The sequence below is a fragment of the Eutrema salsugineum genome, unplaced genomic scaffold (genome assembly GCF_000478725.1).
Source record: "Eutrema salsugineum unplaced genomic scaffold, Eutsalg1_0 scaffold_16, whole genome shotgun sequence".
NCBI classification, from domain to species: domain Eukaryota; kingdom Viridiplantae; phylum Streptophyta; class Magnoliopsida; order Brassicales; family Brassicaceae; genus Eutrema; species Eutrema salsugineum.
Genome location: NW_006256858.1, coordinates 6,017,942 through 6,040,498, shown reverse-complemented (window position 1 = coordinate 6,040,498; position 22,557 = coordinate 6,017,942). Strand labels below are relative to the sequence as shown.

At 40.2% G+C, this 22,557-nt stretch overlaps 4 protein-coding genes across 4 annotated transcripts; 3 read left to right on the top strand and 1 right to left on the bottom strand.

The window, feature by feature from the left end:
- The first annotated feature begins 201 nt into the window (after window positions 1-201).
- On the top strand, window positions 202-2,686 carry LOC18021461 (chaperone protein dnaJ 3). The gene is made up of 6 exons (XM_006404443.2): window positions 202-523; window positions 1,002-1,167; window positions 1,267-1,408; window positions 1,509-1,785; window positions 1,880-2,078; window positions 2,166-2,686. The coding sequence occupies exons 1-6, from the start codon at window positions 371-373 to the stop codon at window positions 2,492-2,494; spliced, it is 1,266 nt and encodes a 421-aa protein (XP_006404506.1). The 5' UTR covers window positions 202-370; the 3' UTR covers window positions 2,495-2,686.
- A 1,030-nt stretch (window positions 2,687-3,716) lies between these two features.
- LOC112087754 lies at window positions 3,717-5,353 on the top strand. Its single transcript, XM_024157624.1, has 4 exons — window positions 3,717-3,968; window positions 4,029-4,449; window positions 4,555-4,877; window positions 4,940-5,353. Exons 1-4 carry the CDS (start codon window positions 3,717-3,719, stop codon window positions 5,351-5,353), a joined length of 1,410 nt encoding a protein of 469 aa, XP_024013392.1.
- Window positions 5,354-7,261: 1,908 nt separating this feature from the next.
- On the bottom strand, window positions 7,262-7,888 carry LOC112087753 (protein PRRC2A-like). Its single transcript, XM_024157623.1, has one exon. The coding sequence runs from the start codon at window positions 7,886-7,888 to the stop codon at window positions 7,262-7,264; it is 627 nt and encodes a 208-aa protein (XP_024013391.1).
- Window positions 7,889-11,715: 3,827 nt separating this feature from the next.
- Window positions 11,716-14,803, top strand: LOC18021460. Its single transcript, XM_024157622.1, has 8 exons — window positions 11,716-12,666; window positions 12,802-13,356; window positions 13,424-13,618; window positions 13,704-13,826; window positions 13,870-13,879; window positions 13,938-14,105; window positions 14,361-14,467; window positions 14,543-14,803. Exons 1-8 carry the CDS (start codon window positions 11,716-11,718, stop codon window positions 14,801-14,803), a joined length of 2,370 nt encoding a protein of 789 aa, XP_024013390.1.
- The last annotated feature ends 7,754 nt before the right edge of the window (window positions 14,804-22,557 follow it).

The following is a 22,557-nucleotide window of genomic DNA, read 5'->3' as shown; positions in this document are numbered from 1 at the left end:
AAAGAATAGTTTATTAGGTAAATGTTTTTTCACCCGATAAAAAAGGTAATTGTTTTTCTCCCTTTTAAAATTTATTTTGGTCTATACGGGCTGTTTCGTATTGGAGAAGAATTAAAAGTAGTTTAAAGAAAAAACAAAACAGAAAAAAGGAAAAAAGAAAGTTATAAAACATTCTAGAGACTTCCACTTCACAAAACCTCGAACAAAAGCAAAACGCAATTAAGCATAAGAGAGTCATTCACACAGAACACAGCAGCCACAACAACAAATAACACATCTTCGTCTCTCTGCTCCGCCATCAAAAGAGAGACAATTTTCTCTCTTTCTCTCTCTCTCTGATCTGTAGGGTTTTCGTAAGAAGGGAGAAAAAATGTTCGGGCGAGGACCCTCGAAGAAGAGCGACAACACTAAGTTCTACGAGATCTTAGGTGTTCCAAAGACCGCATCTCCAGAAGATCTCAAGAAAGCTTACAAAAAAGCTGCAATCAAGAACCATCCCGATAAGGGTGGAGATCCCGAAAAGGTTTTGTTTTTGTTTACCCTAGATCCCTTTCCTTTACGCTTAGATTCTGTGAAATTCGATCTGTTTTGGTTTTTTAGTTTGATTGTGATTTTTCCGATCGATTGAGGTTTTGATTGTGATTCTATTGTGGTTTTAATCTCGATTTTTGATCCGATCTGAAAAGTTCGAGTTTTTAGGTTCTTGAATCGTGTTGAAGCGAATTAAGGGGAATTTTATGTGGACCAAGACAATTTTGAGCTTCGATGTGCGTAATTGAGATGTTTTACTATGCAGTGGAGAAAATCACAAGACTTTTTGCTATAAAGCTGTGTTTTAGACGTTTCGTTTAATCTATAGATTCTAATGGATTGAGCTTTCATCCTCGTGACAATGGTGTGATTAAAAACCCTGTTCCTTTGTTAAGTTTTGGAGCGTATTGTAAATGGTTTGTGTTAAATTTGCGACCTTGATTGAGCATAATTCAATGATCTCTTTGCAGTTCAAAGAGCTAGCTCAGGCTTATGAAGTTCTTAGTGACCCGGAGAAGCGAGAGATTTATGATCAGTATGGAGAGGATGCACTCAAGGAAGGAATGGGTGGTGGAGGAGGTGGGCATGACCCGTTTGATATCTTCTCATCCTTCTTTGGTGGGAGCCCATTTGGAGGTAGAGTCTCTTGGACGTTCTCTATTCTCTGGTTTAAATCTGATTACGATTATCTAGGATTTTCTTTCGGATGATTTGAATAATTTTGTTTCTGAATAGGTGGTGGTAGCAGCCGGGGAAGGAGGCAGAGGCGTGGTGAAGATGTTGTCCATCCCCTGAAGGTTTCTCTTGAAGACGTGTACCTTGGAACAACGAAGAAGCTTTCACTTTCTAGGAATGCTCTCTGCTCAAAGTGTAACGGGTTCGTTCATACTACTTCGATTTCTGTGTCTGCTTTATTCTATGAGACTCTTGATGCTGAAAGAGGTTCTTAATTTGTGGTTTTTGTTTTGTTAATGCAGAAAGGGTTCAAAATCTGGAGCCTCCCTGAAATGTGGTGGGTGTCAGGGTACAGGTATGAAGGTGACAATTAGGCAGCTCGGACCTGGAATGATCCAGCAGATGCAGCATGCCTGTAATGAGTGCAAAGGCACAGGTGAGACCATCAACGATCGGGACAGGTGTCCACAATGCAAAGGAGACAAGGTGATCCCTGAGAAGAAGGTGCTTGAAGTGAATGTAGAGAAGGGAATGCAACACAGTCAGAAGATCACATTCGAAGGACAAGCAGATGAAGCGGTCTCTACCCTCAGACATTTACTCTAATGCTTAAACGACATTGTTTTTTCTTCTTTCTACTGACTTATAACCTTTTTTGTCCGTGTTGAAACAGCCTGACACCGTCACTGGAGATATAGTGTTTGTCCTTCAGCAGAAAGAGCATCCAAAGTTCAAGAGAAAGGGAGAAGACCTCTTTGTAGAGCACACTCTTTCTCTGACCGAAGCTCTATGTGGCTTCCAATTCGTCCTGACCCACTTGGATGGCAGAAATCTTCTCGTCAAATCTAATCCGGGGGAGGTCGTGAAACCTGGTATGTATTCAGACACTTGCTGATACTTTGGCTCTACTATAACCTCCCTTTGATTGAAACAGGATTGATTTTGATGTGTTTTGGTAGATTCATACAAGGCGATAAGCGATGAAGGGATGCCAATATACCAGAGGCCATTCATGAAGGGTAAGCTCTATATCCACTTCACAGTGGAGTTCCCGGACTCTCTTAGCCCTAACCAGACCAAGGCGCTTGAAGCTGTTTTGCCTAAGCCTTCAACAACTCAGCTGAGTGACATGGAGATAGATGAGTGCGAGGAGACTACGCTGCACGATGTCAACATTGAAGATGAGATGAGAAGGAAAGCACAAGCTCAAAGAGAGGCTTATGATGATGACGATGATGATGATGAACATCCTGGAGGTGCACAGAGGGTGCAATGTGCCCAGCAGTAAGTAACCCTTTAGAGAGAGAGAGACCTTTGCCCACATGGGTTTTGTCTCCAACATTTGCCTCATCCTTATATTATTTTAAGTGTATTGGAGTCTTAATGCAGTTTGGTACGGTTTAGACTTTTGCCCACTTCGGTGGTAAACCATCTTGTTTTTCGTTAAAATTTATGCAGTATTACAATTTTGTGTTTTTGATATTAAAATTTGTAGTAATTTAATATAATCAAGAAGACGTCTTTTTCTCAACAGATCGGTGGGTTTCAGCCAAAGAGAATGAATCGACCTAACGAAAAGAATCCTAAAATTATTATATAGTGCCTAGCAAGCTGAGACTAATGTAAATTTATAGAAAATTGCTGAATGAATAGTTTTTGAAAGAAATGCTAAATTACCATAAATTGGAAGCTAATGACTAGAGGTGCCATAATTGAATTTACATGCCTGAAGTGTAATTTTAAAATGCCATAATTGAGTTTACATGCGTGAAGTGTAATTTCAAAATTATTCTTAATGAAAAATGATTATGACATTTTTGATTTTCTTTTATTTTAGATATTTCGAAATTTTGTTATTATTTATTTCGAAATTAAATAAAAATAATTTAATTAATGAAAGTAAAAGAAATTAAAATTTTTTTTCTCATCGCTTTTCTCTTCTCTCTCCTCTTGCATGAGAACGATTTCTGGTTTGAATTCAGCTGAATCGAATCTTGAGCTAAAATCGAAAAATATCAGGCCGAGTCACCGCGTCAATCTCTTCTGCACTCGTCGTTGTCGTCTTCTAGCGCCTGGAAGTCGAGTACAGAGCTATTAGGTAAGAAACAAAAATTTGGGAATTTTCGATTTAGATGATGGATTTGTGAAATCTTGGAGTTTGAGTAAACACATTGGACAATGTAAACACTTATATGGGTCGATTAGTTAATTTTTGTTATTGAATCTAGCTGAATGTAGCTGAATCGAATCGAGGTGAATTGTAGTTCTAGGTTGTGAATGATGAATTGGGACAAGTGGTATAACTAGGACAGTTGAGATAATTGGTACAAGTGGTACAACTAAGAGGGGTGGACAATTAGTACAAATTATAGTTATCGGACAACTGGTACAACATTATTACTGTAGATGTGGGACAACTGGTACAAATGGTACAAGTGAGAGAAAGCTGAGTATTGGGAACTGTTGTCCATGCTGAACATGGTTGTCCATTGTATCTACATGCCGTAAGGATGCAAGATTCTACTTATTTCAGTATTAGAGTGTATAGGAATATCCATACATGCTCTAGGGTTGTTGCAAGCACAATTCAGAATAAAAGGAAAGGCACACCACAAGTAGTAGCAGATGTTTTGCGTGGGGTCTATCCAGGTGAAGTAGACACCCCTGCGCCTAAAGCTTTGATCAAAGTTGTTCAAAATGAAGCTCACGTTAATGTGTCCTATTCTACTGCTTTGAGAGGGAAAAAACTAGCTATCAGTGAGGTGAGGGGCAGTCCTGAAGAAAGTTATCGCAAATTGTATTGTTATCTTTACATGTTGCAGCTTGTTAATCCTGGGACAGTAACAAGTGTGAAACTGGATGCCAGAAATAAATTCAAATATCTCTTTGTCGTTTTGGGCACTAGTATTGAAGGGTTTAGAGCAATGAGAAAAGTCATAGTTGTGGATGCAACTTTTCTGAAGAGTGTTTATGGTGGTATGCTTGTTTTTGCCATAGGTCAGGACCCAAATCATCACCATTACCCCATTGCAATGGGTGTGATTGATAAGGAGAAAGATGCTAGTTGGTCTTGGTTTTTTGAAACACTGAAAACTGTAATACCTGATGATGAAGAGCTGGTTTTTATGAGTGACAGGCATAAAAGCATTGTTAAGGCAGTCCAGGAGGTGTATCCTCTGTCTCAGCATGGATTTTGCGTTTGGCATTTGTCACAGAACGTGAGAGGGAAGGCTAGGGTCGGATGTAAGGATTTGTGTGCAGAAAAATTCAGAGAATGCGCTCACAAATACACAGAAGTTGAGTTTGTAAGTGCATACGCATAGTTTAAGAGGTGGTTTCCAAAAGCAGCTGAGTATTTAGATAACAGTGTTCATCTTGAAAAATGGGCAAGATGTTACTTCAAAGGAGACAAGTACAACTTGGACACAAGCAATGCTTGTGAATATATGAACAGTGTCTTCAAGAAGGCAAGGAAGTATGCCTTACTACCTTTGATTGATGCATACATAGAAAAAGTGTCTGAATGGTTCAACAAGCATAGGAAAGGCAGTGCTATTGCTTCAGACACGAAGAAATTGGTGCCATATGTGGAGAACCAGCTGCATAATCTATGTGCAATTGCAAATGGCTTATTTGTCACTGAGCTTAACCATTTTGAGCTTGAATACAGTGTGATTGGGACTGATGGGAAGAGTTATTTGGTCGATTTGTTAAGAAAAACTCGTACCTGCAGGTGCTTGATATAGACAAGATTCCCTGTGTTCATGCAATAGCCGCGGACATGGCACTGATGCGTAACCCCAACAGAAGGAGGGAGATACACCTCCATGAACTGTGCCTGAAATATTACAGGATTGACACATGGGCGTTAGCTTATTACAGAACCATTTATTTGGTTCCACATCAGTCAACATGGATTATTCCAGAGGAAATTGAAAAGTTAGTCATCTTGCCGCCAGACTACACAAAAAAATCAGGGAGAAAGCGAGACAAGCGCTACCCTTCAACCGGAGAAGCACGCCGTAAACAAAGTAACAGGGCCAATCCAGGCATACATATTGGTCGTTGGTTTGAACCGCTTAACACAGATGAAGATCAAGAAGAAAACCAAGGTGATAACCAAGGTGGTAACCCGAGTGAAGTTTAAATTTGCGATTTGTATTTCGGCTTTCTGTAAAGGACAACTGGTCGTTGAAATGGTATTTGTATTTTCTGGGTTTAGCAGGACAACTGGACAACACGGTACAAATAATTGTTTTCAAATTTGGCCAATAAATGGGACAACTAGACAACACGGTACAACTAATTCTTTTCAAATTTGGCCAATAAATGGGACAACTAGACAACACGGTACAACTAATTCTTTTCAAATTTGACCAATTAATGGGACAACTGGACAACACGGTACAACTAAGTGCTAATTTTGAAAAGTCAAAACTCTGGTCAACATAACGAATTCAACCTTACAAACCATAAAGAAGACATAGTTAACCTTTAAAATATATAAGAGACCAATAATAATGATAATAGACAAGTACAAATTGGTTTAGTGAAACAAAGTATGGGATTCTCATCAACAACCTCATATGCTACATGTAACTCTTTCATAATAGAACCATCTTGCAAGGGGAAAAACACAATTTAAATGATTTAGGGCAAATTTTATTGTCATCTAGTACTAAACGATTAGAATAAGTGAATAGGTAAAATGACAATTGTAAATTATAGATTTATGTCCAAGGACAATTAGAATAACCAAAATGGACAACTATGAACAATTTTGGACAATAGGACAAAGGGGTACAACTATGCACAGTTGTTTTCTGTTTAAGGGATGATGCAGCACGTGGTCAACAAAAATGGCGGCGCCGACACATATGTTAAATATGTTAAATACTGCTTCGGGAGAGAAACTCCGCATTTTGTTAAGTAGCCCCCTTTATAAAAGATTAGGAAAGAGAAATTCAGAAGTTTTCCCCTAAATCGAAATCTAGGGTTTAGGCTTCTTAGGCGCGCCACATCCAAAAATGCCTAGTTACAGTTCGGATTCTTCTGAATCGAAGCACTCATAGGACAGTTCATATTATCGAGCTGATGGAGAAGATGGTATGCGAGAAACGTGCTGGTGTGGCCGCCTTATGGTGATCAAGGAATCGAAATCTGAAGCCACAAGAGGTTGGAAAATGTACACTTGTCCAGATTGGCCGATTGAGGTAATAACTTTTGGAGTTCTGGGTTTAGGTTTAGATCTAGGTTGAATTGGTTTAGGTTTAGTTTCAATTCTCGCGATTTCGAGTTTAGGGCTTCGGAAAATCTAACTAATTGGAAGTTCATCGCATCGTTACTAAGGGACCTCATCGCAATCATGACCACATTTGGAAGTGGTGGGACGATGCTGTTCAAGAAGAGTTATCACTGCTGAACCTTCGAGTTGATAATGTTAATTATGGGATGAAGAGCTGCAAAGCATGGGTGTTGTCAGAAACTGCATTCACAATAATAGCTCCTTTGACACACATGAATCCGAAATTAGGCAACTCAGAGAGGTTATGGCTGGGATGGAAAGAGAGCTGGGAAAACTGAAGGACTTGGTTGCAAACAGGGGTGATGGATATGTGATAATCACCTTTTTCATGGTGTTTGCTATGGTTTCATTTATTTTTAAGTAACAACTTTGTATTTCGAATTTGATTTCCTCATTTTAAGTTTTGTTGTTGTCTCGTGTTGTCCGTTTCTAAAAAATTCTATATGAAATAAAATTATAATTATTATCCTAGTTGTCCTATATGTTACCGATAACTGATACAAGTTGTCCTAGTTGTCCTATATGTTACCGATAACTAATACAGTTGTCCCAGTTGTCCTATATGTTACCGATAACTAATACAGTTGTCCCAGTTGTCAATACACAAACCCATAAATATCCAGCAAACAATCAATATCCAGCAAACAAGCAATATCCAACAAACAAACAATATCCAAAAGCATAAGTTATCAAATAAACATAAGTTCATAAGAGCATAAGTTATCCTAAAACCATAAATACCCCCACATATTATTCACCCTTCTTCTCACTTTTCTTCTTAGCATGTCTCTCTTCAGTAAAAGGGGATGACACATGTTTCGATGGTGCATGGGTTCTCTTAGGACGTGGTGGGAGCTCGCGTGGTGGGAGCTCGCTTGGTTGCGGTTTCTTCTTACATCCTTTCTTCGTCCTCTTAAATAGTCCTTTGCCAAGTTCGTATATTAGGGCTTTCATTGCCTCTCTCTCTTCTTCCACTGTCGATGAACCTGCTGCGTATAAGGAGGGACCTGCTGCGTATAAGGAGGGACCTGGTGCAAGAGGTGTGGTGGCAACAGCTGGAGGATCTGTTACAAGTGGAGAGTGCTCTGAGGCTGGTGGCGCTGGTGATCGTGTTGGTACTGGCGAGTCCACTGGTGATCGTGTTGGTGCTGACGAATGCACTGGTGAGCATGGCCGTGCTGTATCGGAGATAAGCCCTGATGGAGGTACCATCCCCTCAAGAGTTTTCAATCTTCTATCCATGCCTTCTACCTTCTCTACAATCTCCTCTTGCTTCTTCTCCATTGACGCCTTCAGCTCCACCAATGACGCCTTCAGCTCCACCAATGACGCCGCCAGCTGAGCCACTGATATGGGCTCATCTTCCCTTGGTTCCATAGCAGGGACTTGAACCCCTGAAGCAATATCAGCCTCATACAGCTCTCTCCAAACAATCTTTTTCTTCTTCTTGGTTAAGTGATCCGTCCAGCCCTCGACGATTATGTCAATATATCCGATACCATCATCGAATCCAGGATTGCCGCCAATAGCTCTTCTTCATCCGAGTCAGCCTCCAAAATGCTACAAATGTCCTGATAATATCAACAAATACCACTTATTACATTTCTTCACCAACCATGTTTAATATCAAGCTAATAGCAATAATCAAAAATCACTGACCTCAGCACTAGTGCCAATAGCTTGGTTGATGTCATCCAAAGGAATACCTCTCATGGCTACATCAGTGAACCTATGCTTACAAATCCTTGGACAGTTAGGCTCAGCATGGACAGTTTCACGAAACCTCTTTCCCAGACTTGGAATGCACTCAAACGCAAGAATCTACAAAGTCAAAACACAAATCAATCTAAATATTTGTCCCAGTTGTCCTAGTTGTCCACAGACCAAATTTAATTACAACTCAATAGTTGTCCAAGTTGTCCGAGTTGTCCACAAACCAAATTAAAGTACAACTAACTAGTTGTCCCAGTTGTCCATCGACCTAACATATAACGAATCCACATAGTTGTCCATGTTGTCTATCGACCTAACATATATTAATCTAAAAAGTTGTCCTATTTGTCCTATACCAAACAGATAATCTATTATCAAAGACATACCTGTAGAGGAAGAATGAAACCAGAGATTGTGCATTCAGCTCCTTTAGGCTTTACGCTGCCATTGAACTTAGAGACCACACGCTTGATCTCCCTTATAGTCTCGTCAAACGTGTAACGCCCCCAAGGAAACGTTCTGCACAGCTTCAGATCTCCGGCTGCTGCGAGCAAGAATGGGTCAATGTATCCATCAAACTTTGACTTCGCCTTCAATACTTTGCATAGAAACAACAGTAGTGCCATCCTCTTCCTGTCCAAAGAGGATTCCTTCATTTCTGCTAGCTTTGCTTCCACTTCTCCGATCTTGACTTTGTCACCCCTGCCAAACTGCTTTTTTACAAATTTCATCTTACCCAACTTCTTATAATTCGCATGGTAGTCATGGCAGTCAAGACCACATAGCAGTGCATGCTCCCTCAAAGAGTATCGAATAGGCACTCTATTTACCACAAACCACGCCTCATTTTGCTTCTCAGTATAAGCTGTGTGCAGAAGAAGCATCCACAACCCTTGATTCATATGATTTGGCTCCTTATACATATGAAACAGGTGCTTGAATTGCGGATGCAATTTGAACCACTCCAACTCTTCAGGCAGATTTCTGATCACATCAAGGGTACACTTAACTACACATCTTGTAATTATCTTACACGCCTTGCTATATTCGGTTGGACCGAAATAAAGCTTCTCAGGCCCCATTGGCATCATTTCATCATCGGCATCCTGAAATTCAGAAGAGTAACACAATGTTATATAAATTATTTGAACTTGTCCCAGTTTTCCAAGTACCTTATCCTATATACAAACTAACTTGTCCCAGTTGTCCACATACCAGATATTTCATAATCAACATAGTTGTCCCTACTTGTCCTATGACCAAAAAAACAAGTTTCTTCATATTTTTTCTAGTTGTCCACATACCAAAATCTTAAACACACATACCTCTTGTAAATTGTCCTCTCGCATTTCTTCTTCCGCTAGAGCATTCTCATCTTCCTCGTGGTTCTCTTCCACACCTTCCATCTCTTCCTCTTGGTTCTCCATATCCGCTTCCTCTCCCACTCCTTCCTCCTCTTCCTCCTCTTCCTCTTGGTTCTCTTCCAATCCTTCTGCCTCTTCCTCTTCATTCTCGTTCTCTTCCTCTCCTTCCGCCTCTTCATTTTTGTTCTCTTCCACTCCATCCGCCTCTTCCTCTTCCTTCTCCTTCTCTTCCTCTCCTTCAGCCTCTTCCTCTTCGTTCTCCTTCTCTTCCCCTCCATCCGCCTCTTCCTCTTCAGCCTCTTCCTCATCGTTCTCCTTCTCTTGCACTTGCACTTCTTCCTCTTCGTTTTCCTTCGCCGTGGCAGTGCTCGGTTCGTCGTTCACGAATCTAGGATGGTTCTCGTTTGGACTTTCTTCGATTTCAGCCGGGTTTACTTCCCTTTCTGCCGCCGGACTTTTAGGTTTCCCGATTTCAGGTTCTTCGATTTCTGGCGGATTTCCTTCCACCCGATTCTTAGGGTTCTCGTTTTCTGGGCTGTGCTCGGTTTCAGCCGGCTTTCCTTCCGCCGGTTTTTCGGTCTCCTTGTTTTCGCTTCCGGGCTGGTTTTCGGCATCCGCCGCTGAAGATTTCGCCGCTGAAGCAGTGTCATACACCTTGCCCTTATTTCTCACCTTCGCCATAGATTCGGGATTCTAGTTGCGATTTTTGATTTTTGCTTAGGGAAGTTGAGAAAACACAATTAAAGTGAAGAAAGGGAGGGGAAGTTATAAAGTGAAGATATTGGAGTAGTTTCAAAAAGAAACCGATTCAAAAGAAACCGATTCGCTCAAAGGAGTGGGAAGTTGAAGAAAGGAAGAAAGGAGTCGAGAGTCGTTTCAAAAAAAGGAGTATGAGAAAAAAGAAAGAAATTAGAAAGAAAGAAAACGGTTTTTCATAAAATGAAAATTCAAAATATCAAAAAAAAATTGAATCGGGTCGGTTCTCGGGTAAATGGGTCATTATTTGGGTTTGACTCAGGTTTTGTTATAAATAAATCGAACTTTCAGGGATTGATTTGGATTTTCCAGGATTTCGATATTAAAAAGAAATCAAAAATATTAAACAATTTTCCTTATGGCTTTTTAGCCATTTTTTTCCCATTTGTGGCATCTTGGCCTCGCGCTCGTAGTTTTTAAGTTTTAAATTAGAGGAATAGGATGTTTTCAAAACCAAGGAAGGATAAGACTGTTTTTACTGTTTGTCTCCCCACAAGGGCCTTAAAGCTATTTTTTATTTTCAAAATTGCCATTATTGAAGTAAAATAACTAAAAATTGCTGATTAAATCCGATTTGGTAAACCGATTACACAAATTTATAAACCGAAGTCCAATATCATAAACCGAAGTAAAACCAAATGTATAATTTATCGACACCCCAACATTTAAATTAAAAATTAAATTTGGGATCCACATCTCGACGTAGTCCATCTAGCATCTCGGGCAATCCATCTCCGATTAGCCATCCGATTGACCGTTGTAATGGCGCGGAGAGTACAAAATTCGTTAAGGCGCAACAACACCGTGCCTCCGGTGTCGAGGCAGTGCTCCAGAGTAACTCGAAGACAGCTCCGACGGAGCAGTCGCCCATACCGCCCATGCCACCGCGACGGAGTGACTGGGTTGAACATTCCATTCACGCGAGTCGTCTCAATCCACGCCGGCGGTGTAGATCCAAAGTACAATTCGCTCCTCTTCTTCTAGAATGGACTGCTCAGAATTCTAAAAGTAAGTTACATTTATGAACTTCGACCTTGTCTGAACTGTACTGGCGGTTTGTAACTCAAATTAAGATTGAAACGGGGCGCCTGATTGGCCTGATTTATGTATTAGCGGTTATGAACTCTAGTACTTATGTCTATATATTGAATTCAAACGGTTGGATTACTCTTATATTATCTAGAAACAGTTACAGAAGTTTATATAGGAGAGCATACGAATATGGTAGTTTTTCCAGATCTCTGTTCTCTCTTTCGAACTCCTTCGAACTCCTTTCCCTCAAACTTTTCCCCTGGTTTGCATTTAACTGTTTATCCAGAATATTATATCTTTCCTGCATTTCGGAATTGTTGTTTTGGTTCAAATACAGGAATGGAAGACGGAGAACCTTCGAATACAGGCATGGAAGATGGAGAAGCTTCAAATAACCTTTCGGAAAAACTACCAAAAAGGGTCCTCGGCGATGGTTGCTACCCCGTTGGTGCTCGGTTGAACATATATTTAAAGGCCAATGTCATTGGCCTCCTTGTTGAGGCGTTAAAGGGTACTGAAGATCTTGAGAAGCTACTTCATTCCCAGTTTGGGAAGTTATTCCATCTACCTGTTGCAAGATGTTGCAACAGCGCCAAACTAGTCCATGCCCTTCTATCACGACAACTTGTGACCACGAAGAAACACGAGATTTGGTTCCTCTTTGGTGGACAGCCTCTGAATTATTCGATACGGGAGTTTAAGGAAATCACTGGATTGAATTGCAATCCCGAACCTGATAGCACAGAAGAAGAAGAAGATGTCGGAAAGATAGGAATCTGGAAAGACCTGTTCGGAAGATCGAGCGCTATGAACGTTTTTGATGTGCTAGAAATGCTAAAGGACCCGGATCTACCCCGATGGAAACGGCTTCCATTGGCCCTAATCGTTCTTGTCAACGGTGTTCTGTTTTGCAATAGCAAAAATCTGGCCCTCACCGAGAAATACATTGAGATGTTGACTGACTTGGATAGGTTCATGCTGTATCCATGGGGGAGGGTATCCTTTAACAAAACAATATCTCGTTTTCAAGCTCCGAAGGCAATCACGGATGCCGAGAAAAGGGAGAATCCTTTAACACGATTGCGCCGTCAACTTAAACAGAAAACCAGTGTATGCTATGGCTTCCCTCTATCACTACAACTCATGGCCCTCCAATCTATACCAATGTTGGTTTCCAAAATTCCTCAACCTGATAACTTGAAGACTTTCGTTGAAGATCCCGAAGGCTGTCAAAACGTTATCACACTACTACATCTTGGGGACATACTTGTCGTAGAATCCAAACCTCTGGTAAATTATTTGTAGTATTATATTTAGTACTATTTGTAGTCTTATTTTGTAGTACTTGTCTTAAAAGATAAGTACTTTATCATTTTGGTTGGTAATTTTGCAATTGTTGTTTTTGTCTTAGTTGTCTGTGAACAGATGGTAGTGGATGATGGTGACAATGACCAACAGAAAGAATTGTGTTGGGGAGATGAGGTAGAGGATGCCGAAGTTGCATTCATGCAGGAACTCATGGCCGAGGGGTACAAATTTACACCTTCGGATTTTGCAGTGGCACCGACACCTATCGTGGATCTTAGTGATGCAGATGACGAGGTTACCAATGAACAGGAACCTGAGCCATCCACCCGACCGAAGAAGAAACTGATAACTCATCAAACTGAAAAACGTAAGATGCAGAGGAAGAAAGGCAGGGGCAAGAACTCTTCTAATCTATCGGAAGATGAAACCCCTCAAAGTGGACAGATTAAAGATCTTAAAAGATGGATAGTAAGTCAGAATAATTTGCTACTTCGTAAGATTAAGACAGAGTTGGACAAGAGATTGGGCGTATACCAACAGGACGAAGAAGATAACGATGTACACCAGTCAAAAGAAGATGGGGAACAGGATGACGAAGGACAGAATCCAAAAAAGGTGGTCAAAAACCGGATGAAGATGAAGACGAAGCCGAAGATGGAGGTGAAGAAGGAGGTTATGATGGTGCACAGTCTAGCGTACACCATGATGATGGTGTACACCCCCAAGATGTGTACACCAGAAAGAAAGAGATGATGAAGAAGGGATCTCTACTTACTACGGCGGGGACCATTATTCTCCTAGGGACCATGCGTACTTGAAGACTCCAGAAGCTCCGACGAAGACCCCTGAACCTGAACAAGCCAATTCAGGAACAACTCGTCCACCTCCTTACTTCGTCAATCCGGATGAAGATCCACCTTCTGGCCTCAACGAGGTGAGCTAATTGTTTAGTCAGCAGCTGACTCTATTAAGTTTCATAACGTGTGTGTACTGTGCTATGTTTTTTATGACTTATTCAGGTGGATGGTGGTAGAACAAATTTGGTGTCAGGCACCTTAGTAGTCTACAAACCTCAGACTCCTCACCCATTGAGCTACGCATATAAGAAAAATGAAGCGCAGACAGATGCACTGGATGCACAGGCCAGACATTAAACTTGTTCATATGATATGCATGTGTATACAGTGCTCTTTAGGTATACGCTAGGTATACGATTGATATGTTATACGCTTTATTGTTACGGTGGTTTGTAGGCTGTGCTAATGAGGAGGACTCAAATGCGGGGAAAGATTACCATACTGCGCCTGAGGATGCAAGTGATGCTTCGCAGAAGACCCCTTGTACTCCAAAACCCCCAAAAGAAGTTGAGGGATCGTCTGGTGTAAAGAGAAAAAGTAGAGGAACAGGAAGAGGAGGAACAGGTAGAGGAACAGGAAGAGGAGGATGAGCTAGAGGAAAACGCGCACGCGTACGGTCGGACAAGATTCGAGATATTTACACCGCAGATTCAAAGGTGAAAGCTCTATTTGTATCCAGATCGAAAGCTCCATACAAACCACTCGAAACAGTGGAACAAGACCACTTCAAGGCATTCCAGGAGTTATTATCGCGTGAAAGAAACATGTAAATTATATCGTATTCAAAGCAATTTATCCTTAAACTTTAATTGTTATCAGTTACCAATTGCTCTCATTTCAGCGACTTTTGCATTGTCACTGGTCATACTGTGAACAATCAATTCTTCCTACAAATTGCGAAGCCTACTGAGTGGGTTAACACGATGGTAAGTATATAGTTAGTACTTACTGAATCTTTAATTATCTGTAATATATGTAATTTATGTTTTGTTATTCGTCAGCACATGCAAGTCATAATGGCCATGCTTTGGAGACGTAGAGGTGAAATATACTTGAAAGACAGGGTAGCATTTGTAGACACCTTGTTTATATCCATCATCGGCAACTACTACAATGATTTCATATCTGGAGAAAAAAATCAGTATGACTGGAGGAAAACCATTCAGGGCATTGTATTGGGAAAACCTGCAAAGTGGGCTAATCAACGTCAGAGGCAAATGTTTCTACAGTTTGTGGACGTTGTATACGTCCCGATGAACTAGGGGTCTGAGCATTGGGTGGGCCTTGTAATTGACTTTAAAATGGGCAACATAAAGATTTTGGACTCATTCATCAGTCATAATGATGAAGCGGCTGTGGAGCAGTATATGGCGCCTTTGTGTCAAAGTATGCCATTTATATTGAAGCGTTATTTGGATAGAAAATTAACGGAAGGCCTACGCACCACCCCTTACACATGGAGTCGTTTGGAGGGCATATATCAGAACAAGAGATCCGGTGACTGTGGCCCATGTGCGGCCAAATTCTTAGAGGTGCATGCTGCAGGGCTTGGAGTGGAAGATATGGGTTTTATAACGGACGATGACGTTGAAAGGTTAAGGGAGAAATACGCCATGGACTCATACGAAGATTTTGTTGGGAATCCGGCTGTTGCCAACGCTTAGGACGAATGGTGAAGTTTAATGTTGAACTTGACAATTTATGAAAGGTGTATTTGTTGGATTATGTGTTTGATAATGTTTAGGATGTGGGTTTATTTGATAATTTATATGCTTATAATTTAGTGTACTTTACAATCTATTAATTGGTGTGTCAATTCGTAGTTCCGGGAATAATTTGGTATCCGTACACCAATATGCGTTTAGTTGTACATCAAATGCATCAAATGGGTGTACATCAAGATTAATTTGGTTATACTTTAATTTATTTTAGTATTTATTAATTGGTGTGTGAATACTTTGTTCCCGGCTTAATTTGTATTTGTACACCAATATCCATTTAGGTGTACATCAAATGGGTGTACAACACAAATTTTTTTGTTTAGCCACCAATTTTACAAACTCATTTATAATCTGAACGGTAACTGCATTTAATGTATACGCTCTCAGTTAGTGGGATTTTTTAATAATTATATATATGCAACATAAACAACCGTTATCCTCACAAATCCTAAACCGCAGTTATTCCTTCTCCATAAACAACCGTTTTCTTCACAAATCAACCTCACAAATTAACTATGGCACCAAAGAGAGGGCGATGTGATGCAGATATCCGTGATTGTCAGTCCCCTCTGATGGCGCTACCCGACGATCTATTGGAGAAGGTTCTCGCATACAGTTGCAACTCCGTCCAACATATTTTCACACTAAAGCAAGTTTGCAAACGGTTCCAGGCCTGCACAGAAACCAAAAATTTTCTAGCATCGGTTGATCTCGTGGAATTGGAGATGCCTATTCCCGAAGATTTCGATATGCCTATCGCAAGTTGGGAATTTCCCAACTTATTGAGGAGGATGTATGACGCACGCAATCCGGGTTTGCTGTTCATGAAGGGGATGCAAGACTACTTCTGCCGTGGAGACAGATGTGGCATAAAACTCATCAAGGAATCTGCAGATATGGGTTACGAAACAGGTATTTACATGTATGGCATGTACATGAAAGCAGTGGTCGAAGACCCCGTGGGTTTAGAGTATCTTTCAAAACTAGGCAGCGGGGCAGTGAGGAGAATAATTCGGAAAGTTCTTGATCGAGGTGAGCGTGGTTATGTCAATAATTTGCCTAAAGAATTCTCGAAGAGGAGATTTGAAACTAATGCTCAGTTTGCCACACTTTGGTCTTGTAGCTGTGGTGTTGCCAATGCTCAACTTGATTGGCATGACGAATTGTTAAAGGGGCCAAGCATATGCACGTCGTGTTTCTGGGCACAGGAAACGCAAAAGTTCTTCGTATTTGTTTGGTATGCAGTGAGGTCTAGGCCTTCAATGGAAAAATGGTGACTAATTGGTGAAACTCAACCAGTTTCGCTGTGTACACCTCGGTGTGTACACCTGCGTTGTGTACACCTCGGCGTTGCTGTTATTTCAGAATTCATCGATTAGATTAGCATCCGCGAATATGTTTTTTTGGTTTATGTAATCGATTAGATTCCATATTTCGTACTTTATGATTTAATATTTTGTTTAGGATCTGTACACGTACTTATTTAGGCCTTCTATGTATGTAGGTGTACTTTGTTTTGGTTTCTATCTATGTATACTTTAATTCGGTGGGTGGTTGTGGCAGTTTTTCGAGAAGCATTATCTCTTATATCTTTAAAGTCTCAGTTTACCTCTCTCTGTACGCCTAATAACTAGAAAAAGAGAACTACTCAATCTGGACTCAATATGTACACTTAAATTTGTACACCTGAATGTTACAGACATTTATCACATATTATATATTTTGAGTATACAAACGACATTATCTCTTTCGTGGAAAATTTCGGAGAATATTTGGTATACAAACGTCATTATCTATTTAAAGTCTCACCTTACATATTTCTGTACGCATATTTTCAAACTAATCATGATTTCGTCTATGTGGACTCAATCTGTACTCTATATCTCGGTTAACCTGATGTTGAGAAAAGAAATATAGTTTCCAAAGTATAAAAAAGGTCTGTGTTGTTATTGAAATTTCGATTTAATCATAAATAATAATAGTATTGTGGCAGAAATTATAAATGTATTGTGGTATATCATAAATTAAATTAAATCATTCATCATAAAAGTTTAACGGTGAAATTTGCTTGGATTTGGTTATTCTCTGTATTTATTGTGGTAATTTAATTTTGCCGGTAAACGAAAAGACACATTTTTGTCTCTTTTCAACGTCTCTCTTCAAAGACAGCTATTCGGCTCTATTAAAACCGCACTACCTCTTTAAATTCAATCCCTTCAGTGTAACATCCTACTTACAACCATCATAACTTCCTCTTTCATTTTATTTTCAATCCTTTCTCCTCTTCCTCAATCCATTTTCTTATCTTTTCTCTTTTCATCGAAATAAACGATGGTTCCAAGGAGAAACAGAGGTGGTGATGGTGATTTTTCCTATCTTCTCTCACTCACTGATGAATTGCTGGAAACAATTCTGGCCGCTACAAACCCAACTATAAGGGAAATAGCCCGCCTCCGTACTGTATGTTCTCGTTTCAACCGTATCGGCACAAGCAGGGGTTTCTATCGAGCGATTGATCCTGCCGAAATCGTGCATGAACAAGCGGCGGTTCCACATTACCCACCGATGATGAGGAGATTCTATGACGCGGGTAATCCAGAGGTTATTTTCCAGAGGAGGATGCAAGCCTACTTTTTCTTCCACGATGGTGAAGGCGTGGAATTGATAAGGGATGCTGCGGAGAGAGGCTACGACCGAGACATTTTTGTGTACGGGATGTGGCTCAGAGCAGTGCCGGAAGACTTCGTCCGTGCAGAGGAGTATTTGGGCAGGCTCACGGTGCAAAATCGGAGGAGGATGAGCCGGTTGTTGCTGGCCGACGTTCCACACGGATGGAATTTTGATTTACCAGTCGATTTCGCTGAGAAAGTGGCTGCCTTTCATCCGAGATTCCTGGCGCTGTACACCTGTCAACGCGGGGTTATCAATTACTGGCTCCAGTGGTTTGCAGAAGATTTTAAGCAGCCAAAGTGCACAACCTGTTTCTGGGCCCAAGAGACCCAAAGGTTCTTCCGCTTCATTAGGAACGTCGTTCCAAGCTGGCCGTTTATGCTCGATTGGTGAAAGCCGTAATATTAGTATTTTGTTGCAATCGTGTCTCTTTAATTATTTTTTGTTGTCATTCCGAACTACAACGGATGTTTTTCAAATTGCATGTCTACTTTCGTTTTTTAGTTGCAACTCTTACTTTTGTATAAACATAATCTATCTTAGTAGTTGATTTTATGATATTTATGATACTTATGTTCCTAAATGTAGTAATTAATCATAAAGGTGTTTGAAAATTTTTAAATATGGAGAATTTGGCCTTTCCAAAAATCGAAATGAAAGTGGTTGGATATCATTTCATCTAGGACAGTAATTAATTATGTACACCTATTCACTGTAATTATTTATGTACACCTATTACCATATACCTATAGACGTATAGACGTACACCTACTTATGTATACCTATAGACGTACACCGACTTACGTATACCTATTACCGTATACCTATAGACGTACACCTACTTATGTATACGGGATTAGAAAAGATTGGAAACATATAGCAGTTTGAAAGTAAAATAACATTACACTTTTTTAAAGAACGATGAATACATACACCAATTTTAACGTAAACGTACACCTATATACGTCCATGAACATTGGTATACGGGATCGTATACCTTTTTAGACATAAAGCTGATAGACATAAGGCTGTTTTTAAACTTCATATTTATTTTTGCTATAAATAGCACATCGATACTAAAGCATTTTTGCTATGCGTTCTGCCGAACATCTAAGATAACATTTTTCACATGTCACAATATAATGCAATTCTCGTGATACACTTCGCACGACGCAGAGGTGTCTTCATGAATGAGACTGGGGTACCTGAACTTTTTCTTGTATGACCAGAATAAGGATACTATATCTTTGGCGACTTCACGAATTTCACGAGAATCATGAGGATAGTGGTACCTGAAAACCATCTTTAGAAGTTTTTTCCCTCTGTTAGGGGGACCCACGCATATTTGCAAAATGGCACAGCTGTAAGAGGCATAGACGTCTGATGGAACGAGCTTATTTAGCATCCTGATGGCGGTATAGATCTTCTCCTCTGTTGACATGAACCTTATAGCTTCGACCAATATGGCCCGTGGATTTCTCGACGCTAAGCAGCGCAGGAATAAATGCCGATATACTCCTCCAGGGTATATCCGAGATGGTGTGTCATGCAATGTCCATAGGTATGCCGATCTGAGTACTTCCGCGCTAAACGCAATATCTCTACCACGGGTCCTTGCCAGAATAATCGGTCCAAGGTAGATGCAGTCAGACTCAGCAACTTTCTTGACAATGATTTCGAAAACATGATCTGGTAAATATGGTAAATCTGGCATTTTTGGGAAGGTTATAGGGTTTGTGTAGGGTGAACTTTCTTCGCAATATTATGAAACTATATATTGAATTCGATGGGTACTTCTTGTTGAGAAATAGTTAATGGTAAGACAATTAGTAGTTGCAGGGTTTAGTGTGTAGATGAACAGAAGTAATATTACAATAAGTTTGTGAAGTGATGTTTACCAACTACAGAAATTAAACTACTAGTTACATTGTTACAACTAGTTACATTTTTAGTAGCTACTTGTTACAATAAGTTTGTGAAGTGATGTTCACTTACTTTCTACCTTTAATTTACTACAAAAATTAAACAAGTACTTGCAATTAAAATAACTAGACTAAAGAAAATATCTTATGCGCAGAGCCGTGCATTGTAGAAGGCAATACTCGAAGTCTGGTGTATTTGTGCCATCGTAATGCTCATCTACACACTCCGATATAGGTTCTTCTTGTAGGGTGATGGGGAAGGACCAAAGGCTACCCCACGTATCTTGAAACGGCCCCAGAGCGAACTCCCATACGTGACGTATAACGTCGTGCGCTAACAGCTTCATTTCATTAGCCGCATAAGGGACGTGTAGAGTGAATATATACGTGAGGAGTTTTTTAGCCCTTCGTGGACGTCCGACGCAAATTTCAAACATGGCACATGCGAAAGTAGCATGTTTATCACATGGGACAAGTCGGTTAAGCACTGAAATCGCTGAATACAATCATCGCTCACTCACGGCAACTCTAATGGCTTCAAAATAAATAGCTTGTGGATTATAGGCGCCAAGACAACGCTCAAAGAATGGGCGGTAAGGGTTGTTAGGGGATACGTCGATCAGTGACTCAACCAATCGAGAGATGGCTGCAGACCGTAACACGTCGTTGGTGAACGCGATGGCTCTTCCATGTTTTCCTGCGCGAATAAAGGGGCCAAGATGATAGGAGTCATCTTCAGATAGTTTCTTTACTATTAACCCTAAAACATCATCGTTTAAGTAGTGCATTGTTGTTTAACTTTGTTGAAAAATAAATTTGATTCGCTTTATTTGTAGACAGGGTGGATAGATATATAAATGTCCTAATTCGTGGTTGGTATAAAGTTAAGAGCCACTTCAATAACTGCTAAACTGACCCCAACACAGCACTACATTATAAATGAAACTAGTTTTGGGCACTTTAATAAAAGCGAACTGACCATTATTCTTAAAAAATGGGGGGGGGGGTAGAAAATGATTAGGTGAACTATTTACTAAAAGGGAGAACACTATTATATTATTTTCAACCGTATAATAAATTCTCCACCCCCCAACCACACACCACTGAAGTCCATATATGATGATTTTGCTTTGTCTTAACAAAACTTGCCTCCTTTCAAACGAATACAAACCCTTAACCAAACATAACAAACCCTAAACCGAACATGACGCTCCCAGACTTGCCTGATGAAATTCTTATCGAAATCCTCAAGAGGCTCGGCAGTGAAGCATTTTGGCGACTCAGACCATTTGTCCGCGCTGGAAAGCGCACCCTCCGGCTTGTTTTCAATGACGATGTCCTCAAATCTTCCAACATTTATGCCCTTTGCTGTGTCCTCAGCGACATATGCCCTGGAAAGGAAAGACGCCCATTCTTTCTGAAATGTTTGGCGACTGGAAACCCTGAGGCAAGATACTGGGAAGGCCTGAGACTTGCAACCAGAGGCGCAGATCTCATTGCAAGTAGGACCATGCTGGAACCAAATGTTCCCACCGACGCTCTGTCGACCCTGGCGTCGGCCATGTTCAGCGTTTGCTTGGGTGACCTTTGTTCCACAAGCCAAACATTGCAACTGTTGGCAACGCATCACGGAAGTCTACAGTCAGAGCGCGTGCGACAATTAGGTGAGGAGTTAATTCTTGAGATTTCATATTACGGAACTGCATACATGGATACGTACTCAAACTCATTTTCATATCCAAATAACGTCGTCATCAAGCTGTCTGATTGTGCATTTGATCATTTCGAACTGAGATCCGAGTAGTTTGCAATGGATGCTTCATATATTGGTGTGCTAGGCGTATCTGCGAAATGCTTTAAAAATAGAGAATATTGACTAGAATGACTTTACAAAATGGTCAGTTTGCTCATGTAACCTACCCTCCTTACATTTTTGCTACACTAACCTTACCAGCAGGGAAAAGACACTAAGGTCCCTTACATAAAAAAAACTGTTTTTGTTGATTTTTTTAAAATTTCGTAAATACATAATTATACACAGATATTCAATATACATGAGACCTATATACATAAATATATAATATCTATACATAAATATATCAAAAATACAAAAAAATCAAAATTTGGAAAATAGGATTTAATTGATACATAAATATATACATAAATGTATAATATATGAGACCTATATACATAAATATATAATATATATACATAAATATATCAAAAATACAAAAAATCAAAATTTGGAAAATAGGATTTAATTGAGGGATGAAAAATAAACCGTCATTTCAGTTTATTTCCCTCCCCGAAAAAACCCTAGAGGCGATTTCGACTCTCTGCTCCTCCTTCTTCTCCGACGATGACGAAGAATCTACAGATCCTCGGTGTTTTAGTTTGTCTCCTATCCTCCGTCGTTCTTACCAGTGCTTTCGTCATCTCCGGTAAGTCGTTTTTTTTTTGTTTTCATTTATATTTCGTTATTTTTTTCGCGATCTTTGCCTCCGTCACTGTTCTCCGTCTTTGCGGCTGTCAGCGACATCATACAGGCGGGAACGGACCTACGGCGGTGAGGAAATCTGTAACCCTATTTTTTTGGGTGTTGCAGGAAACAAGTGTTCGGCGGTGGTTCCGACGGTGGATTGTCGAAAGGGTTACAGGTGAGTTTTTATAAACTTAGTCGATATATCTATTTTTGTTAAGTGA